Source organism: Magallana gigas, chromosome 5 (genome assembly GCF_963853765.1).
Source record: "Magallana gigas chromosome 5, xbMagGiga1.1, whole genome shotgun sequence".
Taxonomy (NCBI): Eukaryota; Metazoa; Mollusca; class Bivalvia; order Ostreida; family Ostreidae; genus Magallana; species Magallana gigas.
In genome coordinates, this window is record NC_088857.1 from 19,243,032 (window position 1) to 19,270,561 (window position 27,530).

Genomic DNA, 27,530 nt, shown 5'->3' on the forward strand with positions numbered 1-27,530 from the left:
GACCTTTCAAACGTTTTTATTTACTCAGGAATGATAATAGCATTCAAGACTATTTTAGCCACTGCAAAATAATAAATTTTTAACTTCATTTGATGTGCTAAAAGATGGACCAACAGCTTTTCAGGGGTATTTTTTGTCAATACACTAGCAGCTTATTTTGAATAACAATTGATAGGCTAAGCTAAGCGATTTGTTGGAACTGTGGAATGCAATTATCGAGTAAAATATAAGACATTAGATATACCATGTTTTATGTTCATTCATAATAGTTGTACAATGGTATACATCGTTCTGTCCTCTTAGCGTAGTCTAAACAAATTGGCTGCGCACTGACATTTCTTTTAGTTTACAAACTCTAGTACATGTCAAAATATGATTTACACTGTCTCAAACGTTGGTATTCTGAATATTTATACCTCAAATATATTTGAGAGTGAAGCGGAAGTTGTAACTACTGTTTCTCTTTAAACAATGTTAAACCTGATGCCTTGTTATTATTTAAAATTCAGTTCAGTTAAATTCGAGATAACAAGGTTTGACTGTATTTAGAGTTTTTGACTTATCAAGTCTTTTAATTTTGAAGTCATTACAGTTTTATTTTTAGAGAAATCCTTAAATATCTACTTATATTTATGATACTTTTTTATATTTTACAGATTTAAATGAAATTCATGCCAGATTATTTGATCATCGACCAATTTTACAGGGCCATATAAACTACTTTGTTAGAGAATTTGAGGTTTGTTAACTTTAAATATAATTGATTGACCCAGCCGTTACAATAGGCAGTGTATATCCTTTATAAGGAGTGCAATTCCATCTTAAGAAGCTGTTAATTGTGTGTTTATACCATGAATTAAAATATAAAACCATTTTGCTCTATCATGTCTATGTTCATAATTTTTCACACATATTAATGAAACATGATACTTTGGACCAGTGAAAAAACTGTTTTTGTTATACACATATTTTCTTTTTAATTTCATTTAATTTTAGGAAAAACGAAATGATCATGAAATAGAAAGACTGAAGAAATTAAATGAAGACATCAGGGATATGAAAGATGAACTCTTACCACAATCAACAAAAGGAATGGACCTTTTTCTGGCAAATCTTACTGCCAAATGTAATTATTAAATCTTAATTATTAAATCTTAATTATATATCATATTTGTTTATATGTATCTTGTAAATCTACCAAGGTATGCAAAAAGAATTTTCAAACAGGTTTTCCAAAATAAAATATCCGGTTATTGAGATGGTGAAAAGGTGGGTGGGTGCCACAAAGGGTACCCCTATTGTATGTTTTCAAGATAGGAAGTTGTTGTTTTGTAGATCATTCTTGCATAAATCAGAGATGAGCATATTACTTGGATATTGATTTTTGATAATTTATGAAAAAATACCAGCTGTTGAACCTAGTCAATCTCTTATAGGAGGAAATAAAGATAGAATGAATGAATGAATGAATATATATCTTTTCAGTGAAAGTAGCAACAGAAGTGTGTAATAAAGTTGAGAAGAAAGAGAACAGTATGGATGTAAGTACAATGTGTGAATATTAATAAGTCTAGGCGAACGTGTGAATGTAATTTATTTTATTTTTTCTAGGACAACGTGTTAGTGTTTATACAATGTACTTGCAGCATATAAATGTATATTTTAGTACAGTTAAACACGGTTATAGCATACACGTGTATATAATAAATTTATGCTTATAGCAAAGTGATTTTAATTCCCCGAGACTTTATTACATGTTGTAAACCTCACGTCTCATGGATGTAATAAATTACATTTATAACAAAGTAAAATCACTTGCCTCGGCACTTGGTATTAGCGTGTTTTACTGTATGTCTGATAGTGCATCATGTCTGATTCTTGTGTAGACAGAGTTTTTGGAAAAGGAACGCGTCCAGAGGAAAGATGAATGGATAGAGTTCTTGGGACAGCAGGCAAAAACGTGTGAAGAAATTGACGAGGAATTTACTGAGCAAGCAGGAATTCTGGCTAGACATTATGCTGATCTTGAGAAAAATTTAAAAGCAGTTAACAGCTCAGTACCATAAGCATTCCATTTTGAACTAAACCTTTAAAGTAGATCCAGTGTTCTGTGACGTCACACTTTTTTGTAAAACTTTGAATTCTTTAAAAATTGTGCAAGATAGTTTTATCTATTTTATGTGAATATAATCACATGGATGTAATTAGAAATATTGGTAGGTTCAAGATATTTTCGCACTTAATTTTATACTAAATTTCCAAATTTTTATATATTTTATCTATGCAAAGGGGAAATAACTCTTTTTCTGACTTTTCTTTCAGTTGTATGTCTAAATGCTATAGTTTTTCTTATTCCAACGATTAATTTTAAAATATTTTTGTAATTTTAGTTTTCTGATAAAGTTGACATTAAAATTAAACAAGAAAAACAAATTTCTGCCTACAAGATTTTACTTTTAACAGAAAAAAATACAATTTTCTAATGCTAAAATATGCTTTAGTTTATGTTTATATGGCATCTCAAAAAGTGTGATGACATGTATATTTTTTCTAACAATTGATGACATTTAAGTCTATTAAGTCGAAATCAGTTCGGTTTTTAAACTTTCCTCAGAGAATTTTACGAGTATGGAGCTACCTTAAGTTTCAGTTTTACAGCATGTATCATGTACTTGTAAAGTTTTTTAAATTAAAGACTTGTATTAGTACTACCCTGGTATTTTAGTACATAAAAAAATATATATTTTCAAACATGTATGTATGTGTTTACTATAATATAAGTGCAATAAACTTATTTGTTGATTATATGTGGAATTGCAGATTTATTACTTATAAACTGGCTTTCAAACAAATGATCTAAACAAGACGCCCATGGGCCACATCGCTCACCTGAGGAACAATAGGTATGATAAAATCAGCTTAATGGAGTCATAAAACAAACTATCTGGTCAATGTACAATAATACATGTAGATCCTGTATAAATAAAATCCATTTTTCCCCCTGGATATTCTTATGTTTATAATCATTAGTCCCTTTTCTAACAGGCTGATTTTATAGTCATATCACATTATGAGTATTGCAGTTTTCAAAAAGATTCTTAATAATTGTTTATATATGGGATATAAAGCTACATCAAACTCTGAACCTTCTTGTAAGGCCAAAGAATTGTCCTGGAGCCAAAGTCTTAACAATTATAAAGAATCATCTGGCTGATTAGTTTCTGAGAAGATCTTAAAAGATTTACTCTATATTCCTATGTAAAACTTTAACACACCCCCCCCCCCCCAAATGTGGCCCCACCCTACCCAGAGGGATCATGATTTTCACAACTTTGAATCTACACTACCTGAGGATACTTCCACACAAGTTTCAGCTTTCCTGGCTGATTAGTTTCTGAGAAGAAGATTTTTAAATATTTACTCTATATATTCCTATGTAAAACTTCGACCCCCCAATGTGGCCCCACCATACCCCCAGGGATCATGATTTTCACAACTTTGAATCTACACTACCTGAGGATTCTTACACACAAGTTTCACCTTTCCTGGCTGATTAGTTTCTGAGAAGAAGATTTTTAAATATTTACTCTATATATTCCTATGTAAAACTTCGACCCCCCAATGTGGCCCCACCATACCCCCAGGGATCATGATTTTCACAACTTTGAATCTACACTACCTGAGGATGCTTCCACACAAGTTTCAGCTTTCCTAGCTTTATGGTTCTTGAGAAGAAGATTTACTATTATATATATTCCTATGTAAAACTTCGACCCCCCCCCCCCCCCCCCCCCCCCATTGTGGCCCACCCACCCCCAGGGATCATGATTTTCACAACTTTGAATCTACACTACGTGAAGATGCTTTCACACAAGTTTCAGCTTTTCTGGCTGATTAGTTTCTGAGAAGAAGATTTTTAAAGATTTACTCTATATATTCCTATGTAAAACTTCGACCCCCCATTGTGGCCCCACCCTAACCCTGGGGGTCATGAATTTCACAACTTTGAATCTACACTACCTGAGGATGCTTCCACACATGTTTCAGATTTCCTGGCTTTATGGTTCTTGAGAAGAAGATTTTTGAAAAATTCTCGACATTTTTCATTAATTTCTAATTATCTCCCCTTGAAAACGGGTGTGGCCCTTAATTTTCACAACTTTGAATCCCCTTTGCCTAAGGATGATTTGTGCCAAGTTTGGTTGAAATTGGCCCAGTAGTTCTTGAGAAGATGTTGAAAATGTGAAAAGTTTACGGACAGACGGACGACAGACAAAATGTGATAAGAATAGCTTACTTGAGCTTTCAGCTCAGGTGAGCTAAAAATTGATAGCTGTAGATACAATAGCTGAGGATGGAGAGCAAGTAGTTCAAATCTGTTATAATAAAATTATAAAATATCATAGAAACTCAATTTTAAAGACTAGTGAGTCATTTGAATATACTCTCCTCTTGCTGTGAAATGATTTTCTTTATATAATTAATTATAGATTGAATCATTGAAAATGACATGTTTTAAAATCTGCCAAGTCTTGTTGTAGGACTTAAAATGGTGTGTTTTATACACAAATGCTGGTGCTAGCTACATGTACCATCAGCCTTTGCACAATGGTGTTCGCACCATGCTCTGTGCAATCCCAGAAAGTGAAAACTTGATAAATATTGACCATTCAAGGTAACATGTTAAGAAAATTCAGAACAAATTGTTACACAATCATCTTATTTTGTCTTCATTAGTAAGAGTTGCTAGTCTAGAATAAGGACTGGCATATACTCTACACAAGTAATTGACTCCAGGGAAGTCAGAGGTATATGAACATGTAAATGGAATATATTTCTACGGTGACATGTACTTCTACATACAGGGCGCTAAAGCAACAAACATCCGAATCAGGGTTTTTTTTGTTTGTTTTTTTTTTTTTGGGGGGGGGGGGGGGGGTATGTGGATCCAGTTGTTCTCTGTAATGCTTCAGGGGTTAACACCTGAACCTGTACTTTATAAAAAAGAATAAAAGAGAGATGTATGAAGACACAAAATGAAGTTTATTTGAAATAATCTATATCACAGATTTATGAACAGAAGCTACAACAAGTAGTTTGGTGTGTATCATTTTAAGCCAGAGAGTATATAGAATAGTCTGCCGAGTACTAAAAGACTATATCTAAATGATGTTCAGAAAAAAAATTTGTTTAAATTCAAAAGTTACTTGAGATCACAGAAGTAATTTAACAGTAAATTTCTTTTGGTTCATGGTACATGTACATATCCCACAGTAAATCATTTCTTTATAGAATGCTCTTGCGTCAACAAGAGGAAATACATATATTACGGTAATCTCTTAAAACATTAAACGGTACCCAAAACAGTTCAATAAAGATTCAGGACTTATCATATTTCCTGATAAGGTTAATCTTAAAATGTATTTTTTCCTACTAGTAAATGTATTTTGTACCTGTATTAAATTAAAACTTATTTTTGGTAAAAAATTTACGAAATTAGCATATTTACAACATTAACATAAACAAATTACTATACAGAGGACAATTAATATTTAAAGATGTGTCATGAAAATGTACAAATGCAGTTGGAAATGAAAATACAAATCAAGCAATGAAGTTCAAAATAGAAATTATCAAATGACAAAATAAAGTAATACACATTTCAAGCAATGTTTTAAATTAAACCCATTTACGAAGCTATAGCAATAAAAGTACATGTTCTGGACAACATGGTTAATATAGATAGTAACAAATACTTTAATTTTCTCTGTTTATATACAAAATTATGTACATTTTCTATAAATCTAATATCCATTTTTTGGATTTAAAATAAAAGTATAAGTCTTAGTCCTTACTAGTACATGCATTAACTTTAATCCCAAAACCATCAGAAAGCATCAAAGATAATAGTTGGTGAGAAAATTAAGGTCCATTGATTTTAGCCAATTTCTGATACAAATAATATATGGTGCCTGGATACTGCAATCAAATCAAAAATAGTGATCAAATAAACACAACAAAGAAATGGAGAACAAGTTTTTTAAACAGTTAATTTCTACATTTTACACTCTGGCATTGACCAATGTGCTCTTTTGGTCTCCTAATCAAGAGTAGGAGCTTTGTTCTCCGCTAACAGAGGGTAATGTCAGTTATTTAACTGAACTCTCTGTTCCTCAGAACCATGGGGGCCACCAGGGTCCACACGTAGAGGGCCACACACACCCAGGAGGACACGATCTTGACCCACACAGAAGGCATGTTGGCATTCAGAGACTTAAAGTCAGAGCTTGGACTGCAAAAGATGAATTTTTAAAGATACATAATTTACGTATTAATCTAGCTGTCCATAAAACATCAGAACAAGAAATCTAAGCAAATAATGCATATTTAGCAATACATGTCTACAGAGGTCAAGTGTTTTATCTTCTGATGTGAAGCAAAATCCTGATGATATAAAAATGAGGAATGCCTAAGATTATCATTACTTTACGTATTTTAGAATTAAAGCTGTTTAGAGTTATTCCCCTTGACACTCTTAACACATTCATATAGCTATTTAGAGTTATTTCCCTTGACACTCTAAACACATTCATGTAAAGAATATATAGGACTATATCTCTGCACCAGATTAAAGGAAGCGTGGAGGGAGAGGGATACGTGGTTCTTACCTGTACCAGTTGGTGAGGGTCATCATCACGTAGAGGGAGGCCAAGGCCAGCATGAAGTGGAAGAAGGAGTAACTGTAGGCCACTGTGTCTTCCTCATTGTCCCACACATGCTGCTTACCCTTCTCTTCATCTCCAGAATCAGAGGCGCCTGAAATCAAAAGCAGCCACTAAAGTCAGGATCTACCTAGCAATATGTCTCCAAGAGACATAGCTTTGCAGACATTTTTAGTTAAGTTAAAATATCTGAATATATGAATTCCACATTACGTGTATTTCAATATGATTGAAATATTTCTTTCTTTCATGATGCCAAAAATTCCTACTATTATTTCTGGACAGAAATTTATATATACATTTGTACTAGTATAGATATGTAATTATATAATAGTAATAAAAGAAAGTACACATTAACATTATAAATATTTTTTTGCTGATTTGTCTTCTTAAATTATGTCTCATAGAGTTTTTAAATTATTAAAACTATCATTTTAACTGTATAAGTCTTGCAGAAAAAAAAATCTTAATATTTTTCATATCCCCTGTATTAAGCAGACTCACATCCCAGACAGCATTATCTTACATGTGCAAAACATTAACTTGCTAAAATTAATTCAGACAAATACCAATATGTGTATTTTACAACAGATTACATGTAAACTAAACTGAATTAAAGAAAAATAATCAATAACCAATCAAAGAATAGTCAGGTATAAAGAAAATGTAGATATCATAATATCACAGCTATCATTATTGAAGCCATTTTGTCTCCTGAAGACATCATTATAGTAATTCCATCTTTTTTAATTAATTTTAAGTTAAACTTTGCAGTTCTAATTTACTAGCTTGAAATAAGAAGGACAAGATGAGGTTTCAAAGAAACAGAAAATCTAAAGCAAACATAAATGATTACATGTACTTACTTCTGATTGTAATATGGGTGCAGTGCATATACATGTGATAATTAATGATTGCATGTACTGGTGCATGCATAAAGCACCATGGAAACATTCAAATTTGTGAGGGGGGGGGGGGGGGGGAGGGGCCCAATTTTTTTTTATGTCTAAACCACATGGGTCAAGCTCGTTTTAACATTAATTATTTATGGTTACATTGAAGTTAATGTTAAACAGGGCTTGGCCCCTGTGGTCTAAACTTTGATGGTTATGGCAGTGTAATTATATGATGACAAATTTCTCTAATAATTCCCTCATGAAATAAGAAAGAAATATTTCACATTGTTATGCAAATACTTGTATGTTCATATATTCCAATGTAAGATAATAGTACTATGCTATATGATATATATTATTTATGATATAAATATCAAACAGAAGGATGACTTTGGTAGTTGTCAACATAGTAGCTAGTCTAGATAATACTAAAAGTTTCTACATTTTGCAAAGTTTTCACCCTTTTCACTTATATCAAATTCTGTATTAATTTTACAAACATCTTTCTTACTTGACAATTTCATAAGGAAATCCAAGAGAGATTTGAACTAATTTCCAAAGCCACAATTTCAAAAACACATAAAATACTAATTATACCATGGTTTCATTTCTAATTTCTTTTTTGGAATTTATATGAAAATCACACTTGGGAAGATATGTGAATTTGCTGACAATGATATTTTTGTTGGATATATATGTATCTCTCATTTGAACATCAAATCCATTGAAGAGGTGTTGAACAAATATTGTTGAAACCACAATACAGTACATTAATAATTAACTCAAATACATGTACATGCATTTGTGTTTATCATTACATGAATTGGAAATTTGATTTTCAGTTACTGGTTTAAAACATGCATTTAGTGAAGTTAGTTAATTGTTACTGGGTCATGGGTAATTTGCTATGGCTAATGTTGTCCTTAAGTTTTTAAAACTTGGAGAATATAAGGAACCTCAAGTCAATACACAAATGGATCGTTGTATTTGGACATAGATTATGTATTACCGTTAATTTCAAATAACAATATGATATCCAAGTCATTTTTACATCATTACAACAAAAAATATCATCATATAAAGAAAATACCAGGTAATTACTGTATACAGGGTTATTTTCACCCGTCTACGCTTGCAAACGGTTTCTTTCCGTCTTGAATTCACCCAGATGCAATTGTGTTATAAGAGATATTATTTGCAAGAACAAAATTTGGCAATAGCACAGTCTTAAATTTTCCCGCTAACAACGAGGGTGAAAGGGGCCAAAAATAAAACGCAGGCGAATATTTCCCTGTATACAATATCAATCTTTTGATTTCTATCTTGAAGAATATGATGAAAGAAACCAAGTTTACATGCATAAAACATGTCAATTATCCAGGTAATGATAGTATTTGAGATATTTTGTCTTGTAATGATTTTGTTTTCATTTTCAATTTCGCAATGCATTATAATTCACAAAACAATGAATCTGATCACTTATCATCTATAATAAGACTCTGTCCAAAATACCCTGAAAATGAAACCCTGTGTGCATTGTATGGAGGTTTCTTAAATGAAAACCCTGACCAACACTTTCTGCATACAATAAGTAATAGATAGTTAACTGTTTTTACTTAAAAGAGGAGTATTAAATTATTTATGGAACAGTTATCACACTTGTTTACTCACCACCGTACTTGTCAGCTGTCACAATTAATTATCAACAAAAACGGTTAAGTTTATGGCAGTACAAACTCCATGTTGCATTGCAAGAGCAACAAGGACAATCTATTATATCTTATCTATTTATACCAGCTTGCGAACCAAGTGAAATAACAAATACATATATAAATCTGTATTAAAAATTAAGTGAAGTATCAAATGAAGTAATATTCACCCTTTCTATCTATTCTTAATACTTAAAACAAATCAAATTTAGTTATATTCAAGATACATACTTATTGATGGATGAAACAGGGGCAACAAAGACTTATTTGAATCTCGTGAGAATGAGGAAAACCTAACATGGCTGCAAATGAACCTAAGGAACTCTGGTTCGAAAACTACATTAGATGATAAGAATTAATAACACGTGTCTTTTAAACAATATGCTAAAAATACATGTTTGTACATGTATACATGTACATTTTAGAAATTTTAAATGTGTATTACACTTCATATTCTGAAACAAGTGAAATAGTTTTACATTCGGGTACCGGTACAAATGATACATGTATTAGCTCTGAGTGAGTGGATGTGTGAAAAAAACAATTCAGTACAAATAAACTATGAAAACAAATGCAAATGGACTGATGCAAGCTATCTTCTTAAATCAAGCAATGAGAATAGTGAAATATGCAAGGAAATTTACAACAGGAAAGTTACGGCATGTTCATGGCTTTTTATAAATAAATAGCATGCGAAATAGCACTTTTGAAATCTTTGAACTGAATTTCTTTCTTAAATCCAAACAGTTTAAAAAATAAAGTTCCTAATAATTTTTAGAAACAAAACTCTAAAATCCTAACATTCACATCAATTTAGCATTCATATTCATACCATCAACAAGTGGAGCATCACCTAAAATTTAGACAAGATCTCGCTAAAGATACATGATAAAGTTGATCCAGACCCTTATAATGATGTATCGAACAAACATAAAAAAATATCTTGTCTGTTTCACAACATTTTGGAGGGGAAAATTAAACAATCAAAAGTATAGTGTATTTCTTCAAATTCAAACTTACCTGAATCAGACTGAAGGACAGTTTTCTCTGACAAGGTTAACTTTCCGACTTGACTGTGGCTTGAGGTACGGATACTGTGAAAAGAACAAAGAATAAACAAGACTAGTGCATAAACTGGACACACATTATTTACCATATGCAAAGATGGACCATTAGAGATAAATGCTTAATATACATGTATATATCACACAATTCCTTTGTGTAGAGGCATATGAATATCCATTCCAATCAAATATTTTACAAATGACTTGAACATGAATTAGCTAACATTGCTTGAAACTTGTCTAGCTATTTTCAAGATTAGGTAAACTTCCACTTTAACTTTTACTCTCTGAACAGAAACTATACAGTGTTTGTAAATGAATCTGATATAATATTTTGATAGGCTCTCTTATGATAATAAAAGAGTTCTATTTTGAATGAACAAACACTGGGATAAAAGGTAGTTATAAGGCATAAAATTAACATTGCTGAATATGAAAACTAAACCCATCACACACACCTGGAGTACAGAACAGCCAAGATCCACATCAGCAGAGCAAGAAGACTCTGCCAGTCAAAGTTGTCAGCTTTCACGTAGTCAGTGGGGGTGGGGGTTCCAGTTTTGTTCGAAAAGATGGTCTCAATGCTGGGGTTGCATTCCCTATCTGCAATGGTATCATCAAAACAGTCATTTTTTTTTCAGAAAGCATCTTGTAATAAGTTTATTGTCCATGTGTCCATATTCATGTAACAATTATCAAATAGAAACATCTACCAAACAACAGACTCACTCTTGTCTAAGAAAATGACTCTGATGAAATTGTTGAGTTACAGCATTAATTACCTGGGTTGTTGGACATGGCAGACCAGGTAAGATACATGATGTAAGCAGAGATGATAGAGGACTGCAGGAGACCAGAGCGGGGGTTCACTGAAAAGACAAACAAATTTAAATCAACAGATACAGGAAACCATTTTATAATCAATCTCAATCATATTAAAATAAAACTTGGATTCTCTAAAATGAAACATTTGTCGTAGCTACAATAACAGATCATTATTTGGGAGCATCCAGGATGTAGTCCTTGGGAGAAAAAAAACAAGCTTATTTTATCCTAGTCTTCCTTCACCACTATAGATCATCTTTTTGTAAAAGTAAAATTTCTGTTAGATGTGAATTTAACAAAGTATTTTGGCCAGGACTCAAATCTTATTCAGTTTGTTTCATATGTGAGATTCCAACACACTGGTTTTATCATCGAAAAGCTTATTTCCCATGGAATGCATAAATAAATAACGTAAATTCATGTCAATGTACCAGTGCACATGTACATCTGTATCTTCTAGGTAAATTAGATATTCTTACAATCTTGAATCCTTGGCAGAATGGCAATGACTGACACAGCAACAGACAGGATCAGGTTGAAGCTGACGAAGAATTTATGTAGCCCACAGTCTTCACCCTGTAACAGAAAGTCAACAGCTTTGAAATGATGAAAGGACTTTAATGTTAAAAAAAACCTAAACAATTTCACTTTATAATACTAAAATTCAGTAATGTACTTACACTTGCATAGTAGATGTAGAACATGATAACTGCCGCAATGGAAATGGCATAGAACAGGAAAGTGAAGAAAAGCAATCCTAAAATCAAAACAAGAGTAGGTATAAAGGACTATATTTGGTTCAATTTCTGCCCCCAATTTTATCAAATTTCTAAATGATATCGTATAAAAATCAAATCTTCATAAATTATTATACAGAAGATGCTTATCTTTTTAATCTTGATATTAGTCATCATAGCTCATTCGCTGTTTATCTATGATGTCACCTAAATGAGCTAATTCCCCAATTTTGCAAACAAATGAAAAGCATGTCATTTTTTCTTCCTATTTTGCATTCGGAAGTATAGAGTGCAAGTCTGCTCAAGTACGATTCTAATAAATGTTTTAGGTCATAAACATATATTATACACATCATACTAAAAAATGGTACTTGATCAATTCTGCGCTCAATGTTCCCCCATCGAAATACCCTGGAAAAACACCCATATTTTTCTACAAATTGTATGAAATATGACAATCTTCACAACATCATTTCTACATTATTACATCACTGTGGTGATAACCTTTCCCACACTTATTTTCAATATGATTTCAACTATCTTCCACCTTGTTTTTAAAGCTTTTTATAAAATTTTAATTTTGGGGGCAAACAATGCATAATACTGCAAATAGTCATTTCTATTTGCTCTTTGTAAAATAAAAAATAATTAAAATGCAAGATATTCATAATTTTACATAGGAGATAAGAAGAATCTAGCTTACCAAAGTAATAGCATTTTGATTCGGTTTCCTCGTACTTCTCCACCCAGTTCTCGGCCCAGCCATGAGCAAAGTCAATCAGAAGGATCAGTTGTATGATGATGAAGAGGAATGCTCCTGCCAGACCAATGTACATCCAAGCTGTCAATCAAATAAAAAATATGCATTCTTTTTTATAAAAGGCATTCATCTTTTGTAAACATATATATGTAGACAGGATTCTCATTAATATTTAATCATAGGTAGTTAATATGCCCTAGATTATTCCCTGAACATTGCCCAATGTATAGACTGCAATCACAGAATATACATGCATTTATATGTGTTTGCTGTTCAACTCTTTGCTTCAAAATACCACATGCTACCTGATCATTAAGGTTAGTTACATATATCTGATACATATTCTGCATCATAGGCTGAAAAATGTTGGAATAAAACTATATTGGTACACACCTATCCCAAATTCTCCTCTTGGAATAAAAAATGCTCCAACACATATGGCAATCAACACTAAAATCTTGATGGCCCAAAACCTGAAACATTTGAAGACTATGACATTCACTTCGCTGTCAAAATGACAAAATATAAATGTGCTTGTTTAGCTTATTGGGCACAAAATTGTAATGAGGAAATATATTGGCATACACTTAGCATTCACAGACTGTTTTGTAATAATCTTACCCATTCTGAATCCCAGACCGAGGGTCTTTGGAGGACTTCACATTGATCATGATTATACAGAACAATACAAAGAACCCCGTCATGGCGAAGCAGATTCTGTAAACCGAGAGGTAACCAACCAAGTCGGAGCATTTCAGGAGCTGGTCTTGAACGTTTACATTGATAGTGTCTATCTTAAGATCTTTACATAATGCTGGAATCTGTAAAGATTTTTTCATTATTGATTATAAATTATATGTTTATGTACTGCACTACTTTAAATAACTCTGAAACTGTGAAATTTTGTGAGATTCAGGACTCGCCTAAATATATATGTAATATACACATATAAACTTTTGTGTTGAAATTAATACCTTCTCTAGTTCTGTTTCCAGTCCAGGGATAAGAAAGATGCTAGCTACGATTGTTCCTACGATCAACAAGAGCGAGTAAGCAATGCGTGATGCTGTAGAATTCTTGCAAGATGGACAGGCAGCGCAGCAGAGACTGCAGGCTGCACTACCACAACAGCAGGCCAACTGTATTAAAATGAACAGTAGTCTATATAGTATATATCATATACCGGTATTAAAAATTAGTATACTTTATAAATACCCTATAAAGATGTTCTTTACTGTGGAATAAATGGATTATTAAGGACTTTGTTAAGTCTTTTTACTCCTGTTAACATCTAAATACAGGTTTAGGTCACTTAACTCACTTTTCTCACTAGAGCCAATTTGGGCGTCAAAATACATTTCATTAGGCACTTGATAATATACTTTTTTACTTTACCGTGTATACTATGTAATCATATCAGATAACTATCTTCTACTTCCAGTGCCTATGTCGAAATGGTGCGATCATTCCGCTATCATTTTAGTGTTTACCGCCACATCAAATTTATAATAACCTATATATCAAATACAAACCGAGCCAATGATACAGCCCATCACGTCTTCTTGTTCCGCTCAAAAATAAATTAAATATCTGAAAAAAAAAGACCTAATTCACTGTCATATGACAGAATTTCGATTAGTCAGAAAATGGTTCCTGCTTTGTTTACGAAATGGCGCAGGTTATATATAGCAGGTGCGTAGACTTACCCAAAAATACTCTCTTGGTTCCAGAGAAAAGAAAAATATTTTTATAAAGATCATGGACCAACATGAATAAAATAATTTCAGTTATACTTAAAAATTTATATGATAGTAACTTATAGTTCAATGCTGTCAATTAAACGTATCTATATAACAATATTCATGGACATTACAAATACATTAAAATAATATGTTGTCAAATAAAATCAAAATAATTTACAAACACGTACATTACATGCCATAATGTTATATCATTATTACATTATTTAAATTGCATAATTAACTTATGTATTGTTTATATATATATTTTGTTTAGAGTATCCGTGTTTCATCATCTGTTTGCAGTCTGTTATCATATGTCGTTCTTTTGGGTTATTTAGCGCACCAACGATGACGAACCGAAAGTAAGGAATGAAAGTTGGCGGGAACTCCGAACCATGATGAACACACAGATATGATCTATTCTAAATTTATACTTGTTGATGGATTGTTGGTTTAACGGTTGGTATGATATAGTTTTAGTTGTATAGAATAATATGTATGCGTTCTTACATTACCTTTAGCTGCGTTCCATTCAACTGTATAAGATTTAAAGTTCCAGCAAGTTAAGTTTTTTTTTATAAATAAAAACTAGACTTTGACCCGTGCGTGCACGGGTTGACATTGTATTTACAAAATAGATACATCGAAACACCGTTTATTGTTGACATTTTCATAACCAAACTCCAAGCCTACACTAATGCTATTAATTTCACTACACTCTGCTGAGTTGGAATAATCTAACTGTGTCTCGGGAAATGCTTTCATCACAGTTAAAATGCCTCCCATATACCCGTAATGTAGCAGAGAATTGCAGAATCGCTCCAAAACGATTTCGGAAAAATTTGCATTGAAAATAACAGTCAAATTGTTCACAACAAACCATTTTGAAGCTGTATATACCTTTCTTAAAAAAGTTTAATTCTATAATTGCAGAATTCAACATATTTCAACAACGTTTTTTTACACACCATGTAGACATTCGAAACTCTCAAGAATTTTTATAGTAAATGCATTGTCTTAGAGCAGAGACATAAATAACAGAGATTGGCAACAGATCGAAATCCCGCAGTCCCTATTGTAAAGTGTTCCCAGTTTAAATAGGTATATCTTTCTAATAAACAATTATATCGAAATATAAACGGCTAAAACCTATTACCAAAACATTCAAAATATTATATTTTCTTGAGTTTATCAATATGTCATATAAACCATACTAAAAGAGGAGTTTTAGGAGGCAGTTGGCTACCCGTCGTCCGAGATTTCGCCGATGTTTTATAGCTGCCAATATATTTTCTATATATTTATCTTATTTTTCAATTTTTTGTTTCAAAAATGTCTAAAACCTATGCACACTTTTCATTAAAACAATTTACTTTTGGTTTAAGATCATTATCTCAGTTTACTAAAATGTAGTTCTCAAACTCAGGTAGGTCCCGTACCATTTTTCAACAACAAAACACGCTAATGGCGGAGTTACCAATCTCTGTTATTTATGTCTCTGCTTAGAGTTATCTCCCATATTTTCTTTGATGAACAGAAAAAAAATTTCCAATGAAAATTAGCACACATTTGTTTTATCGTTTCCAAGTTTATGCATGCAAATGTGTTATTGTGGAAACATAAAATAAAGAGCCTCCCGTGATTTAGCGTGAATGTAATGTGCATGCGCGAGATTGTAAAATCCAAAAAATTCAGATGATTTCCGGAATTTTTTGAGAAATTTTCGTTGATTATTAATTAACAAAGCTTGATTGAGAAAAAATCAAATCAAATTGGTAATCTTCAAGTACCAATTATGTTTAAAATATATGAAACAAAAAACAGTACTCTCCCGATTTATCGGTATTAAAGCTAACAAATTCGAGTCTATTATTTTAATATAGTAGTATAGATATTTGTTTTTGGTATTCGCAGAAGTCAGTCGGTGTGTAATTTTGAAGTTGAACATCATATGTTTTATTATTATACATCATTTGATCTCTTTATAGCTCACCTGAGCCAAAGGCTCAAGTGAGCTTTTCTGATCACAATTTGTCCGTTGTCTGTCGTTGTCGGCGTCGTTGTAAACTTTTCACATTTTCATCTTCTTCTCAAGAACCACTGGGCAGATTTCAACCAAATTTGGCACAAAGCATCACTAGGTGAAGGGGATCCAAGTTTGTTCAAATGAAGGGCCACGCCCTCTTTAAAGGGGAGATAATTTAGAATTATTGAAAATTTGTTGGTATTTTTCAAAAATTTTCTTCTCAAAAACTATTCGGCCTGTAAAGCTTAAACTTGTGTGGAGACATCCTCAGGTAGTGTAGATTCAAGTTTATTCAAATCATGGTCCCTGGGGGTAGGGAGGGGCCACAAGAGGGGGATCAAGTTTTACATAGGAATATAGAGAAATCTTTAAAAATCTTCTTCCCAAAAACTATCAGGCCAGAAAAGCTCAAATTAAAATGGGAGCATCCTCAGATAGTGTAGATTCAAGTTTGTTCAAATTATGGTCCCTTGGGGGTAGGGTGGGGCCACAATTGGGGGATCAAGTTTTACTTAGGAATATATAGAGAAAATCTTTAAAAATCTTCTTCTCAAAAACTATTAGGCCAGGAAAGCTCAAATTAAAATGGAAACATCCTCAGGTATGTAGATTTAATTTTGTTCAAATCATGGATCCTGTAGGTAGGGTGGGGCCAAAATAGGGGGATCAAGTTTTATATAGGAATATATAGAGAAAATCTTTTAAAATCGTCTTCTCAAAAACTTTTAGGCCAGGAAAGCCCAAAATAAAATGGAAGCATCCTCAGGTAGTGTAGATTCAAGTTTGTTCAAATCATGGTCCCTGGGGCTAGGGCGGGGCTATAATGGGGGATAAATTTTCATATGTAGAGAAAATCTTTGAAAATTTTCTTCTCAAAACTATTAGGCCAGGAAAGCCCAAATTTGAGTGGAAGCACCCCCAGATCATATAGATTCAAGTTTGTTTAAATAATAGTCCAGGGGTAGGGTAAGGCCACAATGGGGGATGAATTTTTACATAGGAATATATAGAGAAAATCTTTAAAAATCTTCTTTTTAAAGACTACAGTAAAACACGCTTATAACGAAGTCCCAGGGACGGGCAATATTACTTCGTTATAAGCGTAATTCGTTATATCCGTCAAGTTTACAACATGAAATAGAGACTTGGGGATTAAAATTCACTTCGCTGTAAGCGTCAATTCATTATAAGCGTGTTCGCTATAACCGTGTTTTACTGTATTTGGCCAGAAAAGCTTAAACTTGTGTAGAGGCATCCTTGGGTAGAGTAATGCAAGTTTGCAAAATCACAGTCCCTAGTGGTTGGGCGGGGCCGTGATAGCGGTTTGAATTTTTACATAGGAATATTTAGAGAAAATCTTTAAAAATATTCTGGGAAAGCTTTCGGTCCTAAACTCAGTACTTAGTGTGAAAGCACAGGTTATGCAGATTTAAGTTTGATGAAACCATGATTCCATAGAGAAAAGTGGGGCCACGAAATGGGGGGGGGGGTATATAGGAATAGAGAAAAATCTTCTTACATGTACAACAACAAAAGGGGCTTGGTATTTACCAAAAGAAAAAGAAGTGGATAAAAATTGTCAGATTTTCAAGTTTTTTTAAAGCAAGATCTACTGTACTTAGTTGTCAAGTTATTTTGATACTGTAATGCTAATTTGATCAGAATTAAGGCAATTGTTGCTCAGGTGAGCGATGTGGCCCCTGGGCCTCTTGTTTGACTATTTGTTCTTAAAATATTTAAGGATGAAAAAGATATAAAAGACACCATGGCACAATTTGCTGTTATTGAACAAGCCAAAAAATCATTGAAGACAGTTCAGGATTATATTAAAGTAGGAATGGAAACAACTATCGATGTTGCTCAAGATATTGCAGAAAGTAAAATTGGTAAGTTTAATTCATTAATTCATTGATTTAATGTTGCTTTTTGTTATTTTTGTGTTTTTATTTTTACAGTACCAGCTGCTGGTATTAATGGTTTAAACATATACCAGTACAGGTACAGGTATGCATCTGTATGTCTTGTGTATATACTGTGTACAGGGAAATATTTGCCCCACATTTTATTTTTGCCCCTTTTGCCCTTGATGTCATCAGGCTAAATTAAGACAAGGCAAATTCCAATGTCTCAAATTATCTATCGTTAAACACAACTTTGTCTGGCCGAATTCAAGACAGCTAGGATGAAACCGTTTGCATGTGAAGAAGGGTGGAAATAATACACGGCGAAAATAACCCTATATGCATGCAGGATTATTATTAATATATTTGTCTATTTCTTGACATGGTGTTATTTTTCCTTTTTACTTATTTATAGTTCGATTCTGTAATCTCCAATCGGATCATAATATAGTACACGGCGTTTATGTTGCAGCATAAGGGGGAGACCCTGCACATGTCACAATATTAATATAAAAGGAAACCTTAGTATCAGAGGGGAATCTCGGAATATGTCATCTCAAGCCCATGCAGTTCAAAGTCCTTATAGCTTTCTCATTGTGACTGCTAAAGCATCAAAAGTCAACTTCAAACTAAGCTGTACTCGCATGTTGGTCAATCCAATCAACCCAGTATAATATACAGATGCAACAAAATATTGCTGTATATCTTGTTATGCACCATGGCAATGGGAGAGGATCAGCTTTCAAAAACATTTTTGAAAGCTAATGAATACCCAAATGGGGGGGGGGGGGGGGGGGGGGCACGTAATCCTGTTATGTAGAGCTTTTATTTTCAAAAAAATTTGTGGTCCATTGGAAGAAGAGAAAGCATATTGCTTTTAGAAGTGTGACAATACGGTGTTATATCAAACACATGCCATTGTTCATGATAGCCCATGATATATTATAAAATTCCACGAAATATATATATTTTGAGATTGTTTACAAATAATGTGTGTAAATTGTAAGTTGTGTTATGAACTTTCTGCTTTTGTACACAGAGAGTGAGAAAGAAATTGATACCTTGAAGAGTGTCATGCAAGACTATGTGCAAATGGAGCGAGATTTAGAAGATTTCATGAATTCAGTTGAAGATGTGACAAACCAGGTATTCAAGAAAGTTAATTTTAAACTCTGATATCAATGATTACTATGTGAATATAACATATTGCATGTAGTACATGTATCATTAATATGTACAACATGGTTAATTTTTATTCTGTAAGATTACACTAGATGACCAAAATACTTTTTAAAAAATGATCATAATTTGGGAGAAAATATACATGAATAAGAACACTCAAAGTTTAAAGTGTCTCCCCTACAACTTGCAAACGATTTCGCCCAGTCTTAAATTCGCCTGCTGACAAGGCTGGCGAAGGGGCGAAAATAAAACAGGGTGAATATTTCCCTATATACAGTACAGTAAAACTCAGTTATAGCGAGGTCCTAGGGACTTATGGATTTACTTCGTTATATCCATATACATGCATTTACATATCCCAGTGTCTTTGTCTGATACACTACGTATCAATTTTGTACCATATAACCCATAATACAAATGACACCAAATTGAGGCTCCAGCAGGGTTTGCTTATTTATATTTAAATATTTAATCGTACAACGGCTTAAAATTATATAAATATAAGTAATAAGGAATCATTCTTTGAATATTATGAGGTGATAATTTTGGTCGGGGCATGATCAAATCAATCATAACTGGGAAAGCCCTTCGGGCTTTATTGGATTTAATCACGCCCGAACAAAATTATCACCTCATAATACTCAAAGAATGATTCCTTATTCCTTATATAATGAATTCATAAAATTTACTATAGCGAATTCATAATATACATGTTTTCTTTAACCAGACTACAATTTTTGCTAATTGGGGCTAAGAATGAAAATACATTTGTTTGATACCTTTAAAAATTGGGTTGTAAACTGAAAAACATGTGCGAAAATAAATTCATTCAAACTATGATGTTAAATGTTAGTGCAAAACCTTTTAAAGGCCGAACATTTTACAAACGCCCCCTTTTTTACCTGTACAAACTTCAAAATGATGCCGCTTGTCAATCAAGTTTGAAAAAATAGCACCCAGTTTGATTGACGTGATCGTCCGAGCGTGATCTTGCCAGGTCCGCGGATTTCTGTTTACTAGCAATTAAGGTAGTCCTATACTCGGCACTAAATGGGCTCAATCATTAAAAGCTTAGCTTTAAATGATAAATATACATTCTAGCAATACATATACAAAAGAAAATATGCATGTTTACATGCTAGTTTGTTTGTTATCACCTCTCAGACAGGTGTACCCCCTTGCAAAAATTATTGACAATTATGAAATTTGCCAGACGTCCGTTTTTCCTAAAACTAATTACCAATTTTGGGAAAATTAGAACTGAACATACAAAATAGAGTATAAATATTTATTTAAGCCATATCTCATCAATAATTTTGCGCAAATTTTTGTAAGTAAGTACGCTTTATGGACCTGTTGTATCAAAATAGAATACAAAAAATGCAATGCTAGTATCGTGTTTGGTAATTTTTTTACTATTTTATGGACTCAAACTTAAATTCATGGTGTTTATTCTATAGATTGACATCTTAGAAAAAAGATTTGGTAAAATAAATTACATGTTGACGGATTACTTTTCACGCTATAAGCTCTAAACCAAGTAGACCCTGACGAAAAAATCCGTAAACATCACATTTTGCTACAGTTTTCTGCCTAGATCTGTCAACAATGTTAGATATCATTTAAACATTAATTAATTGACGATTGATTAAATTCGAAACAGCTTCTGTCTCTAAATTTAAACCGGTTTTAGTAAAAGAAAAATAACATTTCGGGGGGGGGGGGGGGGGGGGGGTCAAAACAAAGAAGATATAAGCATACCTGAGATCCTGGTTAATCAGAAACTTCGTTTATCATTTTACTTTAACAGAATCGAGTTTCTCAACATCAATCATTTTATCTCTCATAGAATACATATATTACCGTTCTAATTGCTTATTATTGCCATTGTTTACAACAGCGATGTAGAGCAAAATCAATACCGGGTATCTAAAACACTTTGTAAATGTCGAACCAATATTGAAAAATCTGTATTATGACGTAGTGCGATACTCGGACTACTTTAACAACGTTATCTTTGATATCTTCCGTCATGTATTAAAAGGGGGAATTGAAAATTGATTTTTAAACATTACCGGTATTAAAATTGGATGAAAAATAATTAATCAGTGATTGAAAATACGCACAATTCATATTTGAAATATGTTGAATGTGTGTGAGCTAATAAATTCCACGAAAATGCATGGAAAGCTCCAAAACATATAAAATTTTCTTTTTACAACAAACGTACAATATGCTACTAAAGCTATATTTACTGGTAAGAAGTTGGTGCATGTAAACGTCACTCCATGGAAAACGAACTCCATTAATTGTCGACATATAACTATATAATGGCTGTCTTTACATTCCACATTCTTACTGATCGTATGGTTTTCTTATACTATTATAATTGTTAAAATTAACTTTTTAAACAATGTCAAATGCTAAACACAATGTACTGAGTTCTACTTTTATAGCAGAATCAATTTACTGCATTTTTTAAATTGTGCTTTACACACGTGTGCTTAGAGAAAATTCGGACGACACATACCATTTCCGTATAAAATCGCTTCGTATGGTCATTAGAACAATAAGATATTTAAACTAAGACCAATTCTGACTAATTCTTTATTTCCTGTGTATTAATTTGCCTCCTGTGTATAGCGATTAGCAGCGTTCATGACCACAGGTAGACTGCAAGCCCCGGAGGCTTTCACACCTCTAATAATTAAGCCCCGCCCTCACCTGAGATTTACCACCCGGTAAAAATGTTCGGCCTTTAAACTAAAAACAAATTTGTTATGAAAGTGTTAAATATCGTTATTATTAACCTCTAAGGGACTAAAAATCAGTTAGCTATATCCGTAAATTTGTTATATCAGAATTCGTTAAAACCATAAAGTTTTGCAAAGATTTCATAAGAATTTTACCGGGAACTCAAAAAAAATTGGCTTTATCCAAGAATTCGCTATATCCGTGTTCGTACTAAATGAGTTTTACTGTATTTAATCTTGTACAGTAAATACAATATTTTCATGTGTCACAATTGCAAACATGAAGAAAATCTATAATGTCTATTGTGTTAATATTTACCAGGCTTGGGGCGAATTACATTGTAAAGTAATGCATTACATTACCATTACTTCATGAATTTGGGCATTAAATTACCATTACCATTACTTGATTTTCTTGAAGTAATGCATTACATTACCATTACATGAGTAAAGTAATGCATTACCATTACCATTACTTTTTTTTTTTTAAGTAAAGCTGATACAGAGTTTTTGCAAATGTTTCAAATATACAACACTCTTTAACATATCTACAGCTTCATGCTCAGTATCAGGTTCAAATTCAATGAATAAACAAGAGTCATTCTTTATTTGCTCAATATATATTGTGGCAATATGGACAACATATTACATGAGTAAAATGATATCTATAGACATTTGGCATGATACAATATCAGATATGAAATAGAGACACAGGATAACATGCGTAACAAAAACAATTAATGAAATAATATTGCGGTTTTTAAAAGCTAAATATAGATATATTCCCAGATTACACAAATCTTTATAATTTTGGACACTTAATTTTATTAATTTTTAAACAGATGATTTTTCACAGTTATATTTCTTAATATATTTTAATCGTATTTCTTTTTACGGAGTACACTTAAAGACAAAAGATTGCTGTTGCACTTTATGATCGAAGTTTCAAAGGGTTCATCTTTTAACTGCATCCTGTTAGTTTGAAAATCTTCCCAGCTATACTAAAAAAATGTTCTACAGGAGCAGTCGAAGCTTGGACTGAAAAGTACTGTTTGACGATCTTTATCTTAGGATATATTAAGTGCAATAATAGAAAAAATACATGAATCTTGTCTTTTCTATCAGTCCAAACTAATGTACAGTGTAATTAATATACAAGAGAGAGAGAGACAGAGAGAAAGAGAAAATAAGTAAGATTATTTTCAAATAGGTTATAATATTGGAAGTGATATTGATTTTCATCATGGATGGACAGTGCATTCATCATGCTTTCAAAGGTGCATGTCTGTCTCCTATTCTATTGTGACATAGCGAAAGGAAGGGGATAGGGGTGTTTAGCACTTCTTATAACAATAGATTGTTTTGATACTTAGATTATCCTGGGGGCATAGTGTGTTGTTGACACATTTCTTATTGAAGTGCAAACTAATTGGAGTAAATTGTTTAAATGATTAAAAACTCTTATCTTAATAACAACACTCTTAAAAATGTTATGAAATTGTGCTGTTATCTTTAGTAATATAAGTAATATAAACAATTCAAAAATGAATTAAAAAAAAACCTTTTTTTAATAAAACATGCACAATTAAAACATTTTTTTCTTAATTAGAATTATTTCTTTCTTCTTTGAACATAAATTTAATCAAATTCAATTTCAACTATCCATTTATTCATCACATTTTTTAAAGTGAACATGCATAAATATGCATAGTAATGCAAAGTAATGCCATGTAATGCCAGCATTACACTAGGTTTTGGAAAGTAATGCATTACATTAGCATTACTTGTAATGCTAATTTTGAGGCATTACACATTACTAGCATTACTTTGAAAACATGTAATGCATTGCAATGCATTACCATTACATTTAGCATTACCCCAAGCCTGATATTTACATAAAGCATAAACAAAAATCAAAAAAAATCAACAAAAAAAATCTGTAGCAGTATAATCATTTACAGTAATTCCTTTTATTCTTCTTTGCTTGCTTTAAGGCTGCCCAGTCTCAAGAAGCCATTGATTTAGAAGAATCGGTAGAGAAGAGGCTCCAGGATTATAAGAACAGAAGTCGGAAGCTTCCACTAGAGGGGCATGAGAAATTCTTGGATCTGACAGAAAAAATAGCAGGAATCCTAAATCCAGGTATGTGATGACAGGTACATGCCTTGGGATCATTCTAAAGTATAATTTAAAATTTTACACCATAACACCAAGCAAGTGATTGACTTGAGGTACATGCATATCTTCCCTATTTGGGATGTTTTTCTGTTCACTATTTCAGCAAAAACAGTTTTTCTGTCCTTTCTCTCTCTTATGGTTGAAGAAACTGAGCTGAATTTAGGAGTTTGTCCCCTGAGTATCTTGAGAACATTCAGATTCCTTTTAACTTATTGCAGAAAATTGAACTAAATTAATATATTGAGAACATTAAGGTTCTTTCTGAATTCGTGTTCCTTTTACCAAATCAACAGTTTTTCCCCCTTTTTGTTGTTGTGCTTGTACTTTGGATTTTAACTGCCATAATATGAAGAATTTTCTGATTCATTCTTTTTATCAACGAACAGACGGGGAGGTGAACTGTATCCCACAGACCCCGGTCTGTGGTGGGGACGAGGAGATGGTGCTGACCCAGTCTGACGTCAACACGAGGTGTCCCTACACAGGCAAGGACATGGTGAACCCAGTCACCAACAAACACTGTAAACACAACTATGACAGGGACGGAATCTATTACTACATCAAAATCAAGAAGAACAAGGCAAAGTAAGAGTTTCATTAGCATGTTAAAATAGTACTGTAAGGAGTGAAGGGTTTTTATGTTGCTATTGAAGGTCGAGGGTTAAAAGGTTCAAACTACTCTGAAAATTTATAGATATATATACATGTATCTCAATTTTTTGAGAACCCTTTCTTTGTCCTTTGTGTATCTTTGTGTTAATTGAATTTCATTGTTTTGCACCTGGTGTTCAGTCAGTTGGTATGTTGTTTGGTTGTTGGAACATACTGTTGATGTCTGCTTATCTTGAGAACCCTTTCTTTAAAAACAATACTTGGTATACTAGTACCCAGTAAAGAGTAGAGAACCCATATTGATTTTGAGTACAGTAAGGTAATATGGGACACCTTCATATTGTGATGTATACATACTTCCTATCGAAATAATAAAATCAAGTATGATTTTATGAATGTTTTCTTTCCCAAAACTTTAACTAACAGTACAGCACAATGGGTTAGAGCGTTCATTAATTTATATTAACATCTACCAAGTATTATTCCCTCTATTTCTTACGGAAACTTATAGTTAATTCATAGCTCTATAGAAACAGCCAGATTGATATCTACACGCCCCGTTTAATGATTGGTCGATATCTACAGCGGCTGAAACTGACAAGAAAGTGACAGGACCAAACTTGACACGCCCAGTTTATCGATTGGTCGAGACCTACAACTACCTAGGAAAAATCACAGACTGCACGAAATAATCATGACGACGTCAGACTCAAAGTCACACAGGAGAGGATTTGGCTGTTTCTTTTAGTTAACGTACTTACGTACATTAACAGTCATTCAGTGAATTTTACTTACTTTTCATAATCAATTTATCAATTGGCTAAAAAGAAAGATGTTAATATAAACAATAAAATGCTTTCTTTGATGATTCATTCGGGTAATGAAGGTAGCGATCATTGCAGAAAAAATTTACATAACCCGCGTTTGCGGGTTATGTATTTTTTCTGCAATGTCGCTACCTTCATATCCCGAATGAATCGCCAAAGACAGCATTTTATTGTTTAAATGCATCTGTAAGTCTTGAGTTCTACTACCGCTGAGGCTCTTCTGATTTTTCCTTTCCAAAAAATTTCAAAACATTTTTTTTTGGTCAAATATTATAAAATTTGAAAATTCTAAATCAGTGAAAGTATTTGATTTTAATGTACTTTTATCCATGTGGATATCAACAGATGCCCCATATCACCTTAAGTTTAGAATAATACTAATCTAGACAAAGATATTGTCCCTCGGCCGGTATCTTCAGAATTATCCATTGTCTGTCTGCCTTGTACCTTGTATGAAAGTTGACCCCTTTCAATGTTGAGGAGGGAAGGGGTACTTTTAACAAATATTGTCATTAAATTGTGTCTTTATGAAAAAAAAGGGTAGTTTACATCAAGTATATTTATCAGTACATGCGTTGTATTTTCAGGTGCCCAGTTGGTGGTTGTATGAATGAAAATCCAATCAAAAAGGAAGATTTAGTGGAAAACAAAGAACTTAAGAGATATATTGAGAAGAAAATCCGCCAAGAAAAGAAATCGAAGAAATAAAAGTGAATCATCATCATTTAGAAATAGTCTAAATCACTCCGTATCTTATGCGAGATAAAAAAATCATTCAATGCTACATGTACATGCATGTATGTTAAACATGTATGTCAAAATGCCACTATGTGTTTCAAGGTTTTCTGATATTTTTAGGCAGAGAACTGTTTTTATTCTGAATAAATTTTACAATGATGATTAATATTGTTAGTTATTTTTAGCCCACCTGAGCTGAAACCTCAAGTGAGCTTTTCTGATCACATTTTGTCTGTCGTCCGTCTGTCTGTCTGTCCTTCTGTAAACTTTTAACATTTTCAACATCTTCTCAAGAACTACTGGGCCAATTTCAACCAAACTTAGCATCAACCAAACTGAAACTTGTGTGGTAGCATCCTCAGGTAGTGTATATTCAAAGTTGTGAAAATCATGATCCCCGAGGGTAGGGTGGGGCCACAATGGGGGACAAAGTTTTACATAGGAATATATAGAGTAAATCTTTAAAAATCTTCTTCTCATAAAATAATCAGCCAGGAAAGCTGAAGCTTGTGTGGAAGCATCCACAGGTAGTGTATAATCAAAGTTGTGAAAATCATGATCTCTGGGGGTAGGGTGGGGCCACAATGGAGGGTCGAAGTTTTACATAGGAATATATAGAGTAAATCTTTAAAAATCTTCTTCTCAGAAACTAATCAGCCAGGAAAGCTGAAACTTGTGTGGAAGCATCCTCAGGTAGTGTATAATCAAAGTTGTGAAAATCATGATCTATTGGGGTAGGATGGGGCTACATTGGTGGGGGGGTGTTGTGTTAAAGTTTTACATAGGAATATATAGAGTACAGGTAAATCTTCTCAGAAACTAATCAGCCAGATGATTCTTTATAATTGTTAAGACTTT

At 32.8% G+C, this 27,530-nt stretch overlaps 3 protein-coding genes across 7 annotated transcripts; 2 read left to right on the forward strand and 1 right to left on the reverse strand.

Annotated features, from left to right (window-relative positions):
• The first annotated feature begins 67 nt into the window (after positions 1–67).
• LOC105343778 (biogenesis of lysosome-related organelles complex 1 subunit 5) lies at positions 68–2,100 on the forward strand. Its single transcript, XM_011451253.4, has 5 exons — positions 68–126; positions 657–739; positions 997–1,126; positions 1,486–1,541; positions 1,887–2,100. Exons 1-5 carry the CDS (start codon positions 105–107, stop codon positions 2,064–2,066), a joined length of 471 nt encoding a protein of 156 aa, XP_011449555.2. The 5' UTR covers positions 68–104; the 3' UTR covers positions 2,067–2,100.
• Positions 2,101–5,456: 3,356 nt separating this feature from the next.
• Positions 5,457–14,408, reverse strand: LOC105343776 (serine incorporator 1). Of its 4 annotated transcripts, XM_011451246.4 has the most exons (14): positions 14,246–14,408; positions 13,688–13,852; positions 13,335–13,534; positions 13,107–13,186; positions 12,657–12,794; positions 11,897–11,973; positions 11,696–11,792; positions 11,174–11,260; positions 10,850–10,994; positions 10,348–10,421; positions 10,160–10,180; positions 9,290–9,304; positions 6,669–6,816; positions 5,457–6,292 (listed from the first exon to the last, which is right to left on the reverse strand). In XM_011451246.4, the coding sequence occupies exons 1-14, from the start codon at positions 14,264–14,266 to the stop codon at positions 6,154–6,156; spliced, it is 1,407 nt and encodes a 468-aa protein (XP_011449548.3). In that variant the 5' UTR covers positions 14,267–14,408; the 3' UTR covers positions 5,457–6,153. The 4 variants fall into 4 exon arrangements, with proteins under 4 accessions (XP_011449548.3, XP_011449551.3, XP_011449550.3 ...); XM_011451249.4 differs by lacking the exon at positions 10,160–10,180; XM_011451248.4 differs by lacking the exon at positions 9,290–9,304.
• A 374-nt stretch (positions 14,409–14,782) lies between these two features.
• Positions 14,783–26,834, forward strand: LOC105343777 (E3 SUMO-protein ligase NSE2). Of its 2 annotated transcripts, none has more exons than XM_034461601.2 (6): positions 14,783–14,914; positions 18,223–18,367; positions 19,422–19,528; positions 24,312–24,459; positions 24,882–25,080; positions 26,522–26,834. In XM_034461601.2, the coding sequence occupies exons 2-6, from the start codon at positions 18,247–18,249 to the stop codon at positions 26,640–26,642; spliced, it is 696 nt and encodes a 231-aa protein (XP_034317492.1). In that variant the 5' UTR covers positions 14,783–14,914; positions 18,223–18,246; the 3' UTR covers positions 26,643–26,834. The 2 variants fall into 2 exon arrangements, with proteins under 2 accessions (XP_034317492.1, XP_034317493.1); XM_034461602.2 differs by having other exon boundaries at positions 14,795–14,918.
• The last annotated feature ends 696 nt before the right edge of the window (positions 26,835–27,530 follow it).